General features: G+C 36.7%; 1 protein-coding gene across 1 annotated transcript in view; it reads left to right on the top strand.

The window, feature by feature from the left end:
• Positions 1–7,709: 7,709 nt before the first annotated feature.
• The window catches only part of CFAP54 (cilia and flagella associated protein 54), a 138,820-nt gene continuing 126,752 nt past the window's right edge, over positions 7,710–19,777 (top strand). Inside the window, 8 exon segments of the mRNA XM_032221166.1 lie at positions 7,710–7,962; positions 10,406–10,511; positions 12,563–12,709; positions 14,545–14,716; positions 15,342–15,400; positions 18,028–18,171; positions 18,993–19,106; positions 19,186–19,287. Of these exon segments, the coding sequence (XP_032077057.1) occupies positions 7,763–7,962; positions 10,406–10,511; positions 12,563–12,709; positions 14,545–14,716; positions 15,342–15,400; positions 18,028–18,171; positions 18,993–19,106; positions 19,186–19,287 (1,044 nt within the window). The 5' untranslated portion in view covers positions 7,710–7,762.

Raw genomic sequence — 19,777 nt, 5'->3', positions numbered from 1 at the left:
AAACATGCAACATACAGTAACTCAAATGCTTGATTATAGAACAGGCCTATCAAACTGGTAGCCCGCAGGCCGGATACATCACATGCAGGCCACGCCCACCCTGGTTTTGCAAAGGCAAAAAATGTTGCCCTATGTCACGATCCGGCCTAGGATGCAATCGAGTTTGACACTCATGTTATGTAGAACAACTAGGCAGGAATGAACTAATCACAAGTTCTGGGCATGTGCAGGAACCAACAGTGGTATACAGCTAGTAAGGAACCAAGGAAACATTACAGTTGGATAATGGTCACTTACAGGTATAGTTATAAAATGAGTGTGCCAAATTGATTGTATTACAAAAGCTGGAATAGGATTTTAAAACAGAATTCTTCTTTTTTTTAAAAAAAAGATCTCCCCAGTGTATGTTTCAGCTTTTCCATGGTACAAGTTTCATGTCCATTTGCCTAGGGTCAAAGGATTGATAAGCCAATTAAATAACCTATTATATGCAATCCCTTGCTCCCCGCAGGATAAGTACATTTTTTCACAAGTAGATTTGGAAATCGGTGAGCTTCAGAAACCATGTACTGTAGGCAGCTGTCGAAAGCACTTAGCAACGGAAAGTGTGTGGGTTGCAATGACAGCCATATATAAAAGGCAAGTCAGTACCATTAAGAAAACTACATGGAAAACAAACACTTTCAATTGTTAATTTAAAGTTGTGAAAAAACAGCTTTTTCCTTTTGTTGTTACCATCTTTACTGCTATGAAAGAAAGTTTAGTAATGAAAGGTCACCTAGATATGTTCGCATCAGTTAAAGTAACATACTTCCTTTTGTTTGTAATTCAATAGAACATTCTGATTTAACACTGAGCTACCTGATTTTACCAGTAACTGTCTCAAAACAGAATAAAACACAAGGATAAAGCTGCTTCTTGAATCATTAGCAGGGATAGCCTAGCCAATAAGGAGAGAAGATAACTGCCTTAGGAAATATGGGGTCATATTATGACAGCAGGAGTATAGAGCTGTTAATGAGAAGTTTTGTCCAAAATGAGTTCTTTCATTTTGGATGCAATGTACTTTAACATAGGTGGATTCCTTCCTTCCTTGTTTCGGACACCATCTTTCTTCAGCCAGAATTTGATTCTATAATCCTCAAGCATAGTTAAAATGATAGAGCTTAAGAACACATAGAACTGAGACATGTGATTAATAGATTTCTCTCAGTGGTAAATAAATATATTTTATGTGAGTATTAGCAATAGCAATAGCAGTTAGACTTATATACCGCTTCATAGGGCTTTCAGCCCTCTCTAAGCGGTTTACAGAGTCAGCATATTGCCCCCACAGTCTGGGTCTTCATTTCACCCACCTCGGAAGGATGGAAGGCTGAGTCAACCTTGAGCCGGTGAGATTAGAACCGCTGAACTGCAGATAACAGTCAGCTGAAGTGGCCTGCAGTACTGCACCCTAATCACTGCGCCACCTCGGCTCTTTCAGAAATGAGGAAAAAACCTCCTTGTCAGAAGAGTGGCTTCCAGATTATTTTATATAGCACAGACCTAGTAATTGTTCACTGGTTCTCCACTGAATATTTATGTTGGCAATAATGCCCAGGCACTGGAATCTTGAATAAAGTCTTTTGCCATAAGAAATAAATATTAGAAAGAGATGCCATAGGCAGCCACAATCTTGCAATGTAGTAATGCAGGACTGGTACCTTTAATCAGTAGCTTAAACAACAATAACAAAAATATTATTCTCCATTTTGCATCAGAAATGGAAACAAAACAACCCTGGACAACATTTCCCATAAAAATTGAGAATGCATTTCCTTAGAATGATCAGGCAAGAAATTGATTTTCTCCCATTGGTAAAATAGAACAAATGGCAATCATTCTTTATTTCTGTGATTTCATTGGCTAAAGGCTTTTGCAGCTCTCAAGCAGTTTCCACCCCTAGGTTCTGGGCATTCTTGGTCTTGCTAGAGGCACATACATCAAGCCTACATTATTTTCCTGGCACAGATTGTTCTGTACATTTTTTACCCATCAATCAAATTCTGTTCTTCACTGAAGGCAAGCTTTTTATTACTTTTGATCCTGTTGCCATGTTCTATAATGCTGAAAAAGTGCTTGCTACTTCCAAATTTCTGAGAAATCTTAGTACAATGTCACACCTGGTGAAATAAATGACATATACAAAATAGCTGGTACCCTTCAAAATATTATCTTTGAAGAACTATTAAGATATTTTTATTTACATCCATACAGGAAATATTTGTACATTGCTATACAGGTAGTCCTCAACTGGGACATTTGAGCTCAAAATGTATGTTGTTGAGTGAGACATTTGTTAAGTGAGTTTTGCCCCATTTTATGTCCTTTCCTGCCACAGTTGTTAATGAATCCCTGCAGCTGTTAAATTAGTTGTTAAGTGAATCTGGCTTCCCCAATGACTTGGGGAAGCCAGATTCACAACTCAGGTTGTTACAAAAGGTGATCACAGGACACTGCAATAGTCATATGAACCAGTTGCAAAGCATCTGAATTTTGATCATGTGACCATGGGGAAGCTGCAGTGGCTGTACGTTTGTAAAATGGTCATAAGTCATAAAAGACTTGCAACCCCACTCGAATGGTATGACTTGTGCTTTTTTAACGGTGTATGGTTTTCATGTTTGTAACTTGTCTGTTTCCCCCCCCCCCCCCTTGAACTGTGAGCCGCCCTGAGTCCCCTCAGGGAAAAGGGCGGCATACAAATAAAGTAAATTGAATTGAAATCGAAGTCATTTTTTCAGTGCTGTTGTAATGTCAGTCATTAAATGAACTGTTGTAAATCGAGGACTACTTGTATTACAATGTAAAAATATTTGTCTAGAGGTAGACTGCTTATTTAAATTCTGTGATATTTATCAAAGGTACATCCCAGATGAACGGAATGTTAAAGTACAGTGAAATAAAATATTATATCTGGAAAATGCACTGGAAGACAGTATCTTTCAGAACAGCATTTGGATAAGATATAAACTCCTTCATACTACTAGTTCTTCCCCCACCTCCTAGCCAATCGTTTACCAAATTAATACCATTTTTAAAAGTTCCATCTACAAAGGGACAGAGAAGTGTTAGCTGTTAGGTTTGCATAGCTGCAGTTGAGGTAGACAGGCTGAACATACCTTTTTCTTCTGTTTTATCTGAATGTTTTTTCTAGAACCAGATTGTGCTATTAATATAGGAGGCAAAAGTATGGATTTCGGAATTTTGCCTTCACCTCTGTCCTATTGGAGGAGGCTCATTACAGACAGCCTGATACAGCCCATTCCTCCTTACCTGGGTTTTTTCTGCAGCCCAGTATGTCATGTTCCCCAGGCAATAAGCTGCCTGCTGCCAAAAAAGCTTGTGAGCATTCCTGTGGGAAGCTGCCTGCACTTTCATCTACCTTTGTTAAGGAGCTCCTGAGTTCCTTTGTACTTATGCCTTTCAAAGAATTATACAGCTTTAATATGCATACTACATTATATCCATGGGTTCAAAAATGAAGAAATAAGAAATGAATAATCATGATTGAAACGCAAAACATCACCTTTATTATTTATACTAATTTTGGTTCTGTGTAATCACGGAACAACTAAAAAGTAGATGAACACATTTATATTCTTTATATGCTAAGATGGGCCTTCCTACCCATTATCTCGATATCCTACCAGCTGTCTATTGTTCTTGACATTTGGCTGAAACAAAAAAGAAAAGGGATTGGTATCAAGTGGTAGTTGTCAAATATCTGGCAGTTAATAATACATGGCTAATGCCCTCCGCTTTGCCATTCATGAGCTGCACAGATATGTCTTACAGAATCATGGTTTTCTTTCTCCAGAAACAATAGACTATGTGACTCCAGTTTTTCTTTCCTTCCTGTAGTCATCTACAAACTGCTTGGGAACGATATATTGTTGGCCCTTTCATGCTACCCAGTTTACTTCCAGCAAATTTTGCAGCTGCAGGAAATAACATGATGACTATTGGAAAATAATAACTTAGAAAAACAATACAGCATTATTCAGTATGTTAGAAAAACAGTTAATATAAATGTATTTTTATTTTGGTATCTTCATCTGGAGATGGTAAATTAAAATAATTTACAGTTGTTTGGTTATTATTTGTAAGGATTGAAGCTGATGAAATGGGAATTAGCACTGCTAAGGCCAGCCAAGACCATTATGTACTCATGAAACAAACACCTCCAACTGTGCAGACTGGAAAAAAAATAGCCAACAATCTATTGACTTGAATCCTAGGAAACATTTGAGATTAAACCATGGGTCAGGGTAATATTTGTTGTTCAGAATTATGATAGCACCAAGAACTAGCAAATACTGCTGATAAATGTAAAATCAAACTTTTGCACAACTGATATTTATTGCTGTGTCTGATGCTAAGTCTATGCTATAACTATTCTATGTAAAAAAGAGAAAATAAAAAATATTCATGGCATTTTATATTTCACTAGTAATCTTTAGTGCCTGATCTGGCAAGCAGTGTTAACCTTCAGTCATTACTGAAGTGTTCTGATTTTTTTTTAAAAAGTCCATTAGAAGTCTTTCAGTGAATTCCTTCTTAAATGAACAACATAATTCAACATAATTTTTTAAGAGTCTCATTTTAAGCCAACACTTTATGGATGTATTCCGAATGTTAAGCATTTTGCTTATTTTAATGACAATGGGTATTTCCTGGTTCCTTGCTTGTAGATTAATTCAGGTTATATTCCAAGAAGCAGGGTATAATTGCTTGGGTATAATTTTAGAAGAAATTACATGTGTTCTACACGTAGGCTATTTCAACACTGATTGGATTCACACATTGATCCACTTTTGAAACGTCTCTAGCTGGGCTGGAATATGATCCAGTTAGCTATATCACATATTCCACTCTCTGAGGGAGATGGGTGGTTAAGAAATGTGAAATATATGAATATGAGAAATATAAGAAATATGAAACATTAATTAATAAGTACATATTCATAGAGATAACTAGAAGCTGCTAGTGAACTGAAGATTTGAAAATGATATGGTGAAGTTATTAAATATATAGGGAGTAATATTTTTGTGAATAAATTTTAATTAAAATTAAATGAAAGTAAATCAGATTTTAGTTTAGGTTCTATCTTTATATACAGCATAGAATTGCACTGCTGGCACAAAGTGCCAAAGGCAAAAAATCCTGTGTCTCCTGTATCAGGGTGAATGTATTGTCTGGCTCAAACCTTACCTATTTTCTGGGCTTCCCAGAAATTCCAGCTTTTTCTCTGGCCATGTGCCAATCAAGAACAGAGATGCCATCCCAGTTCTCTACGCAATTAGTTGCAGGTATTATTTGCTGCCACTTTCTATTTTAATGCATGTCAGTCATCCACATTGAACAAAAGAAAAAACTCTTTACATTTTATTTTCAGACTTGTGATTATAGTATTGTATAATGGAAAACCTGATGATTGGTTCTTGTTGTTAACAATATAGGCAAAATATTAGCCCCCAATGAGCAGTTCAAAAATCAGAAGTACTATATTATTTATTATAAAAGAAAATTTTCTGCTTTACATAAAACTAAAGGCACTTAATTACAAAAAAAAACCACCTAATGCTTCTATCACATTAATTTTGGTAGCAAATTCTATTCTGGAATAATTACATTATGTAATATGTAATTATAGATCTTCATTCAAAATTCTGAAATCACAGCCATTTTTTCTCCTATATTCCCTTTTATCCATCAAATGTCCCAATATAGCCCATTATCTTTCCTCAAAATATTTTCTCCCTCCTTTTTGGGTAAGAAGAAACAATTTTAACCTCTAGGTAGCACACAGGTCTATATACATGCTTCTTTGCTTAAGAATAATATTTGACGCATGGGATATTTGTGCATGTTATGGAAAAATGAGGGCACCCAAAGATGTCATCCTATATGATTTCTTTAGTCTTGTAGTTCTCAGGGTTAGTGTGCTTTCCGTACAGCATGATTCTACTTATCATCATTATTAGGTAGAAAGTAATACTGTGTTATAGTTTTATCTACCATGGTTTAAAAAGATGCTTGGTCTTGTGTGGTCTTCGGCTGTGGAATTCTGTCTAGGAAGTTTAGATGAGAGCTATTTCATTTCATTCTTCCATGGCTTTCTCACCTGTTGTCCTACTTATAAAGATTGGCCTGTAGGAAATATTTTAAGAGCATTTGACAATATAGAACTTTAGAATCAGTAACAAAGCCAAATACAAAGCTCTGGTTTGATCATATAAACAGTCCCCGACTTAGAATCATCATTCATTGTGATCATTCAGTTACAACCGCACTGAAAAAAGTGACTTATGGTCATTTTTCACACTTATGACTGTTGCAACATTCCTGTGGTCACATGATCAAAATTTGGACGCTTGGCAATTGGCATGTCTATATGACAGTTGCAATATCTGGGGTTATGTGATCACATTTTGTGACCTTCTGACAAACAAGATCAATGGGGAAGCCAGATTCACTTAACAACCTTACAACTAAATTACTGCAGTCAGGGCTGGATTTTCCTATAGGCTAACTAGGCTTCAGCCTAGGGCCTCAAGATCAAGAGGGGCCTACATTCAAATTGTTAGCAAAATTAAAATTACACTATTCTAAAAACAGTGAACACTAAAACACTGAACCGAACGAGAAATTCTACGCATACGACTAATAAACAAACATAAAAATGTATTGGTTAAGATTGTTCCAGCGCCACGGCAGTTGGGGAACCCGCCCACGTTCCTGGCACCGGCGGTCGGGCGAGAGGTGCGGCTGCTCCCAGTAGCTATCCCGTCGACGCGGAGCCCACCAGCGGCCAGGCAGGGTGAGGGCAAGGGGGCTGAGCCGGGCAGCTGAGCGCAGCAGGGGAGGCAGCTGGCCTCGCTGCCTTTGCCGCAGAGCAGAGCCACCCTCCGTTGGGAGGCCAGCTATATATATTGATATATATCACAGTAATGATGTATTTTATTGTCTCTCATGTAATTTACAAACTTAAAAATGGGAGGTGAAAGGGCCTCATAAGTGGAACAGCCTAGGGCCTCTTTTCATCTAAATCCGGCACTGACTGCAGTGATTCACTGTGGCAAGAAAGATAGTAAAATGGGGTAAAATTCATTTAACAACCCGTCTTGCTTAGCAATGGAAATTTTGGTCTCAATTGTGTTGTTAAGTGGAAGATGCATTTACACATCAAAGATTTCCTCGCTAACTTTTAACACTGCATTCTGGAGCTGAGTGTTCATTTGCGAGAAAAAATCTAGAAAAACCTCGATGAACAATTTGGTGAGCAAAAAATTACTCATGTGCCCTGTTAGTGGGGAAGATGTCCTGATATATACAGCATTACCCTAAATCCCGTTTATAGAAACAACTTCTGAAAGAACACGCACTTTTTAAACGAAACACGCTGCTTCGCGTTTCTCACAAGAGTGGGAATCATGCAAACATTTTTCGGCCACTGGGTGGTCACGGAGAAAGATTTGGGCGATCTCACCGCTACCGTACTTAGAAATGCCGGGACGCGATGCACCACCCCGCGAGCGCCCGGGAGGACAAAGAACGCGCGAGCGCCCGCCCCTCCATTTGCTTCCCCGCCCCTCCCACCCCGAGATCCTCTTGCCCCCGCCTCTCCTCTGCTCGAGCTGCCTGCTGGCCTGTCTCCTAGCAACCGTCCGCGTGCCGCCGCCGCTTGAGCAGGAAGGGCGCAAGCGAGGGAAGCGCCATGGCTGAGCTTCCCAAAGGCAGAGCGCGATCCCCGACTCTGCCTCCCCCGGCCCCCGCCATTTTCTATGGCTCTGTGGATCCGAGAAACCCAGTGGTTCACCGATTCGAGTCCGACCTGAGCGATTGCCTGGGCCTCCTCAAGCGGAAACGGGAAGCGGGGGCCGCGAGCTCCAAGGATCAGGAGCTGCACAGGCGAGGGTAAAGCGGAGAGGAACCTTCTGCTAGTTTCCCCCAAAGCCCCACGTCTCCGTCTCCTTCCCCAGGGGCGACTCCCTCCTTTCCCATCCTTCTTTCCCTGTGTAGCAATTTCTGGTTCAGCGTAAGTCACCTGCATTTGCATGCCAGCCTCTTCACGGCGGCTGTCGAAAAGCTAAGCAGGGTCGGACTTCGTTAATAGTCGGGTGGGAAAGTAGCAAATAATCCGGGAAAATGAAAAACAATAAACCTTCCGGAAAAGCTTGTGGCTAACCCCATTTATTGTCAAGATAACAACACGTCTTAGATAAAACACCAGGAGTTCAGCATGACTCAAGGGAGACTTTACCTTTTAACACTATGGAAAACAACAATTTTGAAAGTTGATGCTGTCATTGCCATTTCCCCTCCTCCCCTCCTCTGGAATATTTAGGCAGTAAGAAGAGTTTATCAAATGATGTTTCTCCCATCGGTGAAATACTTTATTCTAGTCTGTTGTGAAACTGTACCAAAGGCAGAGGAGCCTTACAAGGAGAGGATGAAAGAAAGATAATTTGATTTTTTTCTTTAAATTAATTTATTTGATTACTGCATTACTAAAGCCATACTAGGTATTTCTTATATGGTTTGGCTGTATTTGCACATGAAGAGTTATAATTTTTCACAGAGCCAATATCAATTGTATTTTTTATTTGTTGAATTGGAACAAGGATGCGTTTAGTTTTCAGAAACTGGATTCTTCCTAGAAGTTGCAAACCACAGATTGGAAACCACAGTATCAAGTTCCTAGAAGTTGCAAACCATATATTTCCTATATAATCATGTACCACATAGAGTTGAATTAGGTAATTAACAAACTGTAATAATACTATTTCAAGTGCAGTTGATATGTTTACCTTTGGAGGCCAATGAGGAATGAGATGACAAAATGTCAAGTGTCCTGGTTATGGTTTATCGAGGGTCCCCCCCTCCCCAGACCTTCAGTGAATTTCTTGTATGTCATTCTACTAGTTGTTTATTCATATCATTAGCATTTACATGAATAATCTGGTTGAAATAAGAGTTATATCAATTGTCAGAGTGTATAAAACGACCAGAATAAAATTGCTATCTAGTAGTTTCTTTTTGTATTCATTATTTTTAGTTTAGGAGTTGCTGTAGTAATTAGCTTATAGAAAAATATATATAATTTTTTAGAAATGAAGGAGCAAGTGATGGAAGTCTGATTTAAAATAGTCTCAAGCTGATGGGAATCATTGTTCATCAGATATGGATGTTGCTAGGCTGAGATAGGCTGCTTTACAGCTTTCAGAAACCACTTTATTCCTAAGTGAATATTATTATTTATTTCTAAAAATTAGTTTCCCTCCTATTTCCCCCTTTCAGGTAAGAGACTATTCCAAATGGCCAAGTCAGCTACAGTCATGCTTCCTAGGTCCCACTACTAGGCTTTAACATTTGAGGAAAGAGAACTGGAGTGTGCTCACCCTATCTAACTTGGTGGAAGAGCAGATATTCTCAGGAAGGAGTAGTCCCTCTAATAATCTGACCCTGTGTTATGTAGGGCTTTTAATGGTAATAGCCAGCATCTTGAATTGCATCTGAAAAGCAATTGGAAGCCAGTTCAACCCACCAGTGGTATAACATGGCAAACTGCAGAGGGCCCAGATCTGCTCATGCAGTTGTAGACCGATGATTGCTTTCATAAAGGTCTCATGGAGAGAATGTTATAGTGATATAATTTTGGAAGTGTTTTAGTTGTTGCTTGTTTTTTTGTGATGCATGTCAGCATAAAACTATCTCTTGATTTTTAGAGTTCCAATGGTGTATTTATTTCTGTTGGACCTCTTTTATTGCTTCTGTTGTTTTTCCAGCTTTTGTTATTAAAATCTACTGTTTACTTAGATCACAAGGAGATTTTATGGAAATAGTATTTTGATATTTTATGGTGGTGTCTAAAACTTCTGCAGACAAATATCAATCAAATGATAATTTAATAGGTTAAAATACTTCGGATATCTTATAAATGTTACTGTTATTTATAACTTTTTTGATCTTCAAGTCAGAGTTAACTCCTGGTAACTGCTTGGAATAGTCCCTGCAGTTTTCTTGGCAACATTTTTTGGTAGTGGTTTGCCACTTTCTAAAGCTGAGAGAAAGCGATTGACCCAAAGTCACCCCACTAGCGTGTCTCAGCCAGAACTCAAGTCTCTTATTTCCAGCTTGATGCTTAGCTACTAGATGAAATTGGTGTTAATATATATGACTTAAATATCTGTTACTTTCTAAACATTTATAAACAGTTTTCATTGTTGGTATACTTAGGAATTCTAGTAAAATATACTGTAGCACCACTATCTTATTGCCATTCTAAAAATATTAATCTGACAAGATTATTATCGTATCTCTCAATAAGTGATTTTCTGTGGTGATTTTTTTTATTTAGAACCACTTCTTTGTTCAATATCTGGAACAACTATAGGCCTCGACTCCCAGATTGGTATTACAATGAAACACTTGTAAAAATTGGTGATCAGCTTATGGAAATGAAAGTAAGTAATGATTCTGATGAATCACTTTTATTAGATTTCTGTTACATGTGTAGGCATGAATGTTCGTCAGCTTGTGCAAAATGATGTTTCGTATATAACATTTTAATTCAGTTGGGTTCAGTTCAGTTCAATTTTACATAGCAGGAATTGGGAGATGCAAACAGGATCCTGCTGTAAAGAGAAGGGGGTTCTATTGAATATCAGGGAACTGTGAAACAGATGGGAATAATGGTAGAAAGTTGCAAGAAGAAAAGGGAATTGATAAAAATTACTATACCCCATTTCTTTAAAAGGAATGTCCACTTTTTCTCAGAAACAAACTCTATATGCAGAATATTTCAAGTATTAATTTCAGCAAACATACTATCTTAAAATGATAAGTTTTGATTGAAATATTTTTTTAATTTGAAATTATTTCACACCATACTGCCTGCTTTCAGCATTTTATAATCTTAAAGATGATTTAATTGCCTCATCTTAGCCTTATATCATTTTGGAAAACTACTACTATATGATTTTGTATTCCCAATTTTGATCCCTGTGTCTTCCATTCTGTGTATAGGTAGTCCTTGACTTATTCATTCAGTATCTGTTTGAAGTTTCAGTGACACTGAACAAATGATGATCATGACTGATCTTTAGAGTTCTGGCCATTCCAACACACACACACACACACACACACACACACACACACACACACACCCCGGTGACACAATTGTGATCTGGGTGATTGGCAACTTATGATCACTTTCAGTGCCCTCATGATTTCCATTTGCAACATTCCCTGCTGTCTTCCCCAGAAAGCCACTGTCCATCTGCACACCCTGTTCCAGTCCCTTTGTACTCATTTTTCATTGGCCACTCATGCCACCCCCCTCCCTCACCCTTATGCAGTCTTTCCAACCTGCACTGTGCTTCTTACCCAGCTCCTAATCCTTGCACCCTCCCTTGCTGTTGCTGTATGCACCACCTTGTTCCTTCATGCATCTTTTCTGACCTTCACCGTGTGTCCCTTATATCAGCACACACACCGTTGCTCCCTCTACCATCCAGCAGCAGCCACTTCTGCATGCTGGCCTCCCGAGTTTCAAATATCTTGTTGGCTTCTCCACTGATGTGGATGGGGAATCTGGTTAAAAATTGCTTTGTGTAATGACTATGGGATATGATTAACAATGACAGCTCTTCAGTAATGGTTGTCACTTAGCAATGAAGCTGTGCTTTATGACTGCACCACTTAGGGATGGAAATTCTGCTGCCAATTAGCATCATAAATTGAGGACTATTTGAATATATTTAATATTACTTAAAGATATCTATATTAACTTATTATTTTATTCATATTTGTTTTTGATATTTAATTCAGATTTGTATGAAATCTACTTATGATTCTTATTCAAGGTATTATGCCTCTTAGTGTGTCTATCCTTTATTCTACCTAAGCCATAATGTAATTTAAATTGTTTTGCTAAATTAAAGTGTTTGGGTTTACACAGCACCAAGTCATAAACTGTAAACCACTTAAACGTAGTACATGCAATATACTGATCTAAAGTCAATAAACTATCTGATGGCTATTACTATGTATTAACTCAACTAGTATTCAGTTGCTATGAAATATGAGCAGTAGAGATAATTTTACTAATTTTGTTTGTATTAATGTTTCTTCTCAGTGAAAGTATTTTAAAAAGTTTACTTGAGACTGCTCTTATTTAGAATAAAGAAGAATTTAGTTTTAAAGCTACCAAATAAATAACAAAGTATCCCCATGTCTTTTGTACTGTATTAGCTGTATTCATCAGCCTGGTTTCCTAACTTATAATATTTGCTTACTTGAAAATGAATTCCAGTGGATTCAGTTGTTATATGAGCTTATTGAACTTTAAATGTTTAAGTTTAAATATTCAATGTGTGTGAAACAACTGAATTAAGTATAATTAATTTTCAAGTGAGTATTATAATTATTGCATTTTATCCTATCTGTTTGTGTACAATTATCTATTAACAGTTTTATGGAAAATATATGTAAAACATATTATTTTTGTTTTCAGGAACATAAGCTAGCATTTTTGTATTGCTATGAGCAGTATCTTCAACAAATTAGTGGTATAAATATAAACAAACATGGATTAGATGCACATCAATTAAAGTCTATTTTTTTCCCAAATGGATTTAGAGATCAAAGTGCTACACGAACAGTGAGTATTTACAACAGCTGTTAATGTTATTTAATCTTTCTATAATTTGGCATTAGTCAGGCTTCATGAAATAGGCCATGAATATGGCCCATATATTGCAAATGCATTGATTTGATGAGATGATTCCACTTCCTTCTAGGAACAAGTTCAGAAAAATGAGAGCAGAAAGAAAATATAACTAATGTTTTCTTTCCTTTGTAAAATCCATTCATGAATTGTGAGAGCAAAGTATTAGAAATGTAATTTTCTCTTTCCCTCCCATAATAAATTTCTGGATTTTGACAGTAAAGTATCTTGGATTACAGGTAGTCCTTGTTTAGGGACCCACAGTTGGTATAAGTAATTTGGTTGCTAAGTGATGTAGTTGCTTAGTGAAAAATCATGTGACCACCATGACTATGATTATGTTTTAATTTCAGCTTTCCTTTCCCCCCACTCCTCCACCCTTTGAAATGTTCATGCTGGGACTGGCATAATTAGCAAGAAGGGATTTAATAGCAATAGCAATAGCAATAGCAGTTAGACTTATATACCGCTTCCTAGGGCTTTCAGCCCTCTCTAAGCGGTTTACAGAGTCAGCATATCGCCCCCAACAACAATCCGGGTCCTCATTTTACCCACCTCGGAAGGATGGAAGGCTGAGTCAACCCTGAGCCGGTGAGATTTGAACAGCCGAACTGCAGAACTGCAGTCAGCTGAAGTAGCCTGCAGTGCTGCATTTAACCACTGCGCCACCTCGGCTCTTAAATGTTTGTGTTTGCATTCATTGGAAAGGAAATGATTACAAAAGAGTAAACTGACACACAATGGGGAATACAGATTGAAAGAAATGCGCTAGAACGAGTGGTTATTCTTTGGTCTTCCTGCACATTGACTTGCCTTGCTATCCACCCTTGGCCTTCATGCATGTGTGCTGTACTATTTCACCAATCCCTGGCCTTCGAGTGTGCATGGGCTGTGCTGCAGTACCCTCACTTCCCCTGCATCCCCCAACTCATACATGGTCTGCATTGGGTCTTCCAATCTCTCTCAGCTTCCCCAAACTCATGCTTCGCCTATGCTGGCCTTTCCCTGACCTTTCCCAGCTGCCATTGCACATTTCCACTACCTCCATATTCCTCTGCATTCTTCTGCTCCTTATCTGGGATTCCCACTGCTTCCCCATTTAACCTGAATGTCTTGAGGTTAAGATGGCCACCAGGACTCAGATTGTTAGGGGTAATATGCTGACTCTTGTAAACTGCTTAGAGGGTTATGACGTGGTATATGTCGAAGTGCTATTCTAAATGCTATTACACGAATGATCTGAGTACTGTTGGAAGAAATATCCATCTCGTTCAGTTCCAAGTGGGGAGAAAGACACTGAAAACATGGAGGCTGCTTGGAAAGATGGTGTAATGGTGAAGCAGAACCACCAAGCATGTGTGATTCTGGATAGCTGACCACTTCCTGTTCCTGTGGCAAGAGCATGTATTGGTTGCTGCCAGACTCCCATAGGGCTATGCAGGGATCATAGCTAATTTTGTAGGTTATCTGAATCAAGCTTGATTTTTTGTTTTGTAGATAGTCTGGCCCAAACTTTCTTAATGGGCCCCAAATATCTGCTGGGGCAGGGAGTTTCTGTTTCCCTTAAGATTTCTATTTCTCTTTTAGGGGAAATACAATATTCTGCCTTTTTAAATATTTTTCAAAATATTTCATTCTTCTAGGAGGGATGACTTCTCTCAGTACTATTGGTGGGGGTGATAAAAGAATTGGAAAAAACTATAGAAATCAGATTGACATATTTTGATGATATATTTCTGATTTCAGTAATTTCTTATCATTCATCTTAGCTCCATGTTCTGCAAGCAAGGAATATTTGCCTTTATAAAATAGTATGTGATAAAGATGGTGATCTCCTAAATCAAGACTCTGTGAAGACATGTTTTAACGTTTTAACCATACTGCAACTCATCATGCAGATAACTTTGCCCCATGAACATTTATGTTGGATCGTCTACAATGGTATGCCACATTTTTAAAACTCTGCATGCAGTCCTAAATATTAAATATTGTCTTATGCCTCATATTGGAGGAATCTTGAAATTTCCTTTTTGAGAGTTTATTTATTTATTAAATTTGTTTGCCACTCACCTTGCTTTGAAGCAACTCTTTTTAAATGGTTAAATCATCTGATGAAGGATTTCACATTTCTCTTTACCTTTAATAATTTTGTGCATCATATTTTCCATTTTGATGGAAATGTAATGGGATATTGTGTTTAAAAAAATATTAACACTAGTATGTAAAATGTGTACAGCTAAGGATAGTTCTTATTTTGGAATTGCTGATGTTTAGGAAAAGCATCATAAAACTATTTACTATGGAGATATTTTAAAAGGATGATACATTATATAGTATCAAAAATTTTATTACATATAACATTGTGTACATTGTTGATAATATATTTGAATTGTAGAAATGATAACAGCTAGGATGTAAAATATTGCACCATTTAAATCAATATTTTTGGTTCATTTTTAAATGAACATGAGGTTGGCTAAAAGTAAAGATAGTTTCTAATGTATTCACAAAATTCATCACAATAAAGAACTATGGTGTTTATATGTTAAAATATTTTTTCTTATAGGTACAGTTCATATGTATACCATATGTAGGCACTTGATGACTATAGGCCAATCAGCTAAGGTACATAAAATAAAATATAAGCATTTATCTGTCTGCTTGTTCCTTATCACAATACTTTTAAAATTACTGTTCATTGTGTGTTGGGAAATGTTTGAACCTTTATTTGCATTACAAATATATATTATTAAAATGCATTCCTTACATAACAATAAGAAATCAAAACTTATTTTTTGAATAGGAAACTTTTAACCCACACATCTATAGAGATAATTAGGAAGATAGATATGTTTGCTCCAGAAGAGAAACTTCACTTATAAAAGGTGGGGGGAATGCTTTGGCACGGATCAGGTTTAGAAACAAGTAAGAAAATTGGGAATCCATTTTCAGAATGACTGCCTTGTCATTTTAATGTATTATTTATTAATCATATTTATTGTCTTTGTATTTAAATATGCATTAGTATTTGAGGAAAGCTCCAAAAGACTCTTGTGCATCATTGGCCATGACCTGGTACTGGTACTGTTTGGAATTGGGCCTTGTGAGTGGCAGGTGCACAGCTCCATTTGCATGAACAACAGGTACTCACGCTTACGTGTGACGCTTCATTTGTGCCTACACTTGCGCAAACGGAGCTGTGCATGCAAGCGTGTGTGCCTGCTACTCACATGGAACCATTTCCTCTCTTCCCCCGCCGGTCAGCAAAGATTGGAGACCTCTGGGCTAAATGACTTGTGATGGTGTTTTTTGTTACAAGAATATGTACTTGCCCTTTGTGACTGTTGAGAGAGTTCTTATCTCATGCCAGGAGAAAGCATGATATTATCAGCAAGGCTATGGAAAAAACTGATTCAGAATATTTTATCTTGCCCCTTTTGATTTGTGGTTGATTTGTGAACAAAATGTCAAATTAGGACTTGCTGGGCTATGAATCCACTTTTCTTTAAAAGCAATTTAAAGTTTTGATTTTTTCTTTTTCTTTTTGCTGACTACATAGGGCTGGTAGCTCTTTAGGGAAGTTCAAAAGCAAATAATAGTATTTAAATAAAGAGTATAAAACTTGCCTTAAGAATGTGAGAACTAAGATGGGTTCAGAACTATAAAGATGTGATCATGGAATATTTATAAAATATAATATATATATATATAGTCCTGTTCATATTGTTATTATTTTGTGGTTTCATATATTCAAAATAAACTTAGTATATAAAAATAGAATGCAGCAATTTGCAATATAAAAATTACATGGTTATATATATTATATTTTTCAACCACTGTGCCGCGGCACACTAGTATAAGGTGTGCCGTGGGAAAATTACTTTATATATAGTCAATATAGGCACAGAGTTAAATTTTTTTAACATTTTCTAATGGTGGTGTGCCTCGTGATTTTTTTCATGAAAAAAGTGTGCCTTTGCACAAAAAGGTTGAAAAACACTGATATTATAGAAGACTCTTATTGTATTAGGTTGAAGTCTAGTGCCATCTAGTGGCTACTTTTCATAATTACATTTTTTGTCTTTAACTTGAAAAGAGTTGGTTAAAAAGATACTGTACTGTAGTCGCCTTCATTACTATGTAGGATAATTTTAAACAAAAAAAATATTAATTTTAGAAATCAGACAAACCAATAAATTTTCATTATAAAAGGAGAAATATCATTAGTTCTCTTCCAGTATCTAAATTTTGATTTGTCTTTGGGGACCAGGCAATTGCTCTTAACAAACATGATAGATTTTTCTCTTTTTAGTATCCAAATGTGTACATAGAGATTAAATTAACTTTCTTGACATTCTATTTTGAATGTAGCAAAATTAGTATTTTTCTGATCAATTTGTCATTTCATGAAAAGCATTCTCATTTAGTAATGATTAATACGTACATACGTATATATGTGGGTGGCTATGGGTGTGCGGATGCGCACATGTTCCTTCGATTCAGTATTGATTTCTGGTAATTGCCTTGTCTAGTTCCTATAGTTTTCTTGGCCAGGCAGGACAAGTTAAACTATCATTCTCTGATAACTTAATGAATGAATTAGAAAAAGAGATGCACCAGAAAAAAGTGTTTTTCCAGTGGTGGGATTCAAATAATTTAACAACTGGTTCTCTGCCCTAATGATTTCTTCCAACAACCAGTTCACCAAACTGCTCAGAAAGTTAAAAAGTTCTCCTGAAGTGGTGCGAACTGGTTGAATCCCACCACTGGGTGTTTCTGTATTGATAAAGATACTTTATTAGAAGTAACCATCATTTTATCTTTGTATTTAACTACTAGTTACTAGCTCTAAATGAAGAATTTGAATATGTATACTCCTATATTCTAAATACTCCAAGGGCCTAATTATCATTAAAATAAAGCAAGCCTTCAGTCCCTCCCTTCAATTTAAAACTGAACTTTGAGATATGACTTAGGACTTTCTTTATGTGAAAACACTAGTCCCTAATTTTATGATTGAACCTGGGAAGAGTCAATTGTCTCTGAAGTTGTGTTGTATTTGAGAAGAGAATGTAAGGGTATTAACTGAACTTAAGCGACAAACAACATATCTGAAGAAGGTTTGTGATTTATACACTCAAGCTTGGTAGCCAAAAGTAGTCAAAATTCGATCTATAATTTGAAATGCATATATTAAAATGTCAAAATAATAATCAGTCTGGCTTATTAATAAAGGGATCATTTTTTAATAGGTGCTGGAATATTTATTGTGGGCATCAGTATGTATGGAATCATCAATTCCACTTTTAGCTGTACACTATTTGACATGGAGAGCCACTCTGTATGCTGCTGTTTGTCAGTGTTACTATGATTGCCAATATGGTATACATGGAGAGGTAATAATCTCTATTTTAACTTTTATTAAAAATATAAAAGATACTGCTGTTTGAGCTGCTCTCTAAAGCATAGCTAGAAGGAGTTCTTTTGTGTTATATTCCTCATTTAGGATAGGGATAGTTTACATTAATATTTGGGATTTATCAGTCTACATTTAGGATAGAAATCATGTACGTGGAAATTTAGGATTTTAATGCATTCTTTATAGGAAATTGATTAACTGCCTATGGCATTTTTCCTTTTTTTGCTCCCCATTCTTTTGACTTATAAGTGTTATCAGATTTGGGTTTCAATGCACAACCAGCTTATTACTACTTTTTTAAATTAGTAGGGACATCATTTTTATTTGTCCCTTCTAATTTCTTGCTACCATGGGACATTGATTGTTTTTGGTATTACTAATCAAACAAGTTTTTTCTATCCTGCCTATAAATTAAATTCTCATCTGCTTTTTTCCCCATTCATTATTTGTTATATGCCCAATGTAGTCTCCCTAATGTGTTTCCAGTTTTGCTCTGTCTATTTGCTCATGGAGTCAAGTTAATTGGGACATTTGAGCAGAATGACATTTGCATCCCAGGTATTGCCAGTGTTCCCAAAATCCTCTCCCAGCCTTGTTCCCTTTAGTACTTGCAATGTGTCTCTATGATAGGATGTGGAGTGTTGCATATAACATCAATCGGACTGCTAGGTTAAAATGGACAGACAGTATTGCCATTTCCTTTCTCTATCTGTTGTTTTCTTATTAAAAAGGCAAAATTTCAAACGTGCGAAAGTTTCAGAGTGTGTTTAATAAATGAATGAATGTATTATGTTGTAGGTATTTGCACGGCGTGGTTTGATTAAAATTGATGAACTAAAGCAAATGGAGTTTATGAGTTCATCACCTCTGAGTACAGAAACAAAGAAAAAATTCAAAGAAGCAACTGTAAAGGTACATAGTTTTCATAAAGATTACCATAATTAAAAACAGAAGTAATATAATAATTATGTATTTCTTCACTTTGAGCCAGATGGCAGCAATGATTTTTAAAAGAACAGTATTTGAACCAAGAAGGCGACCAAAAGGAGTTCTGAGACCAAGAATAAAAGCTAATCTGAAAGAAGCACAGCATGTAAGTTTTAGGAATGTTGGCTTGTCCTGGCCAGGAATAGGAACTCATGAAGGTGACTTTCCTTTCTGTCTGTCTGTCTATCTGTCTGTCTGTAACTAAATCCCTTTGAGCTCAGTGAGACTTATTCTCAGGTGAGTAGATAGAAATTATAGCATTAGAATACCTGTTTTATAAAGATTTGGGGCTCAACTGAAGGCTTTATAATATTGATTCTGTCCCTTCTTGAAAAATGGAACTCTTTAAAAAGAGATATTTGCATTGGAACCTAACTCTTCATTCTGCCAGGTGTTATTTTTTCGTGCTGACTGAAATTACAAATAAGCACTTATGTATTTGAAACCACTACCTGATGTGTAGATTTCTCATGGGAATCTGGCTTTCAGAAGGCTGTAACTCCAGAAAGGAATTTTTATTGAGAATCCAGTTGCTGTCAATGTCTGGCTGTAGAAACTTTTACTACTAGCCTTTTGAATCTTACTCATTTGCCTCT

Source organism: Thamnophis elegans, chromosome 7 (assembly GCF_009769535.1).
Source record: "Thamnophis elegans isolate rThaEle1 chromosome 7, rThaEle1.pri, whole genome shotgun sequence".
In the NCBI taxonomy this organism is placed as follows: Eukaryota; Metazoa; Chordata; class Lepidosauria; order Squamata; family Colubridae; genus Thamnophis; species Thamnophis elegans.
Note: the sequence above shows the minus strand (reverse complement) of the source record. Positions and strands in the feature narration are given on the sequence as shown.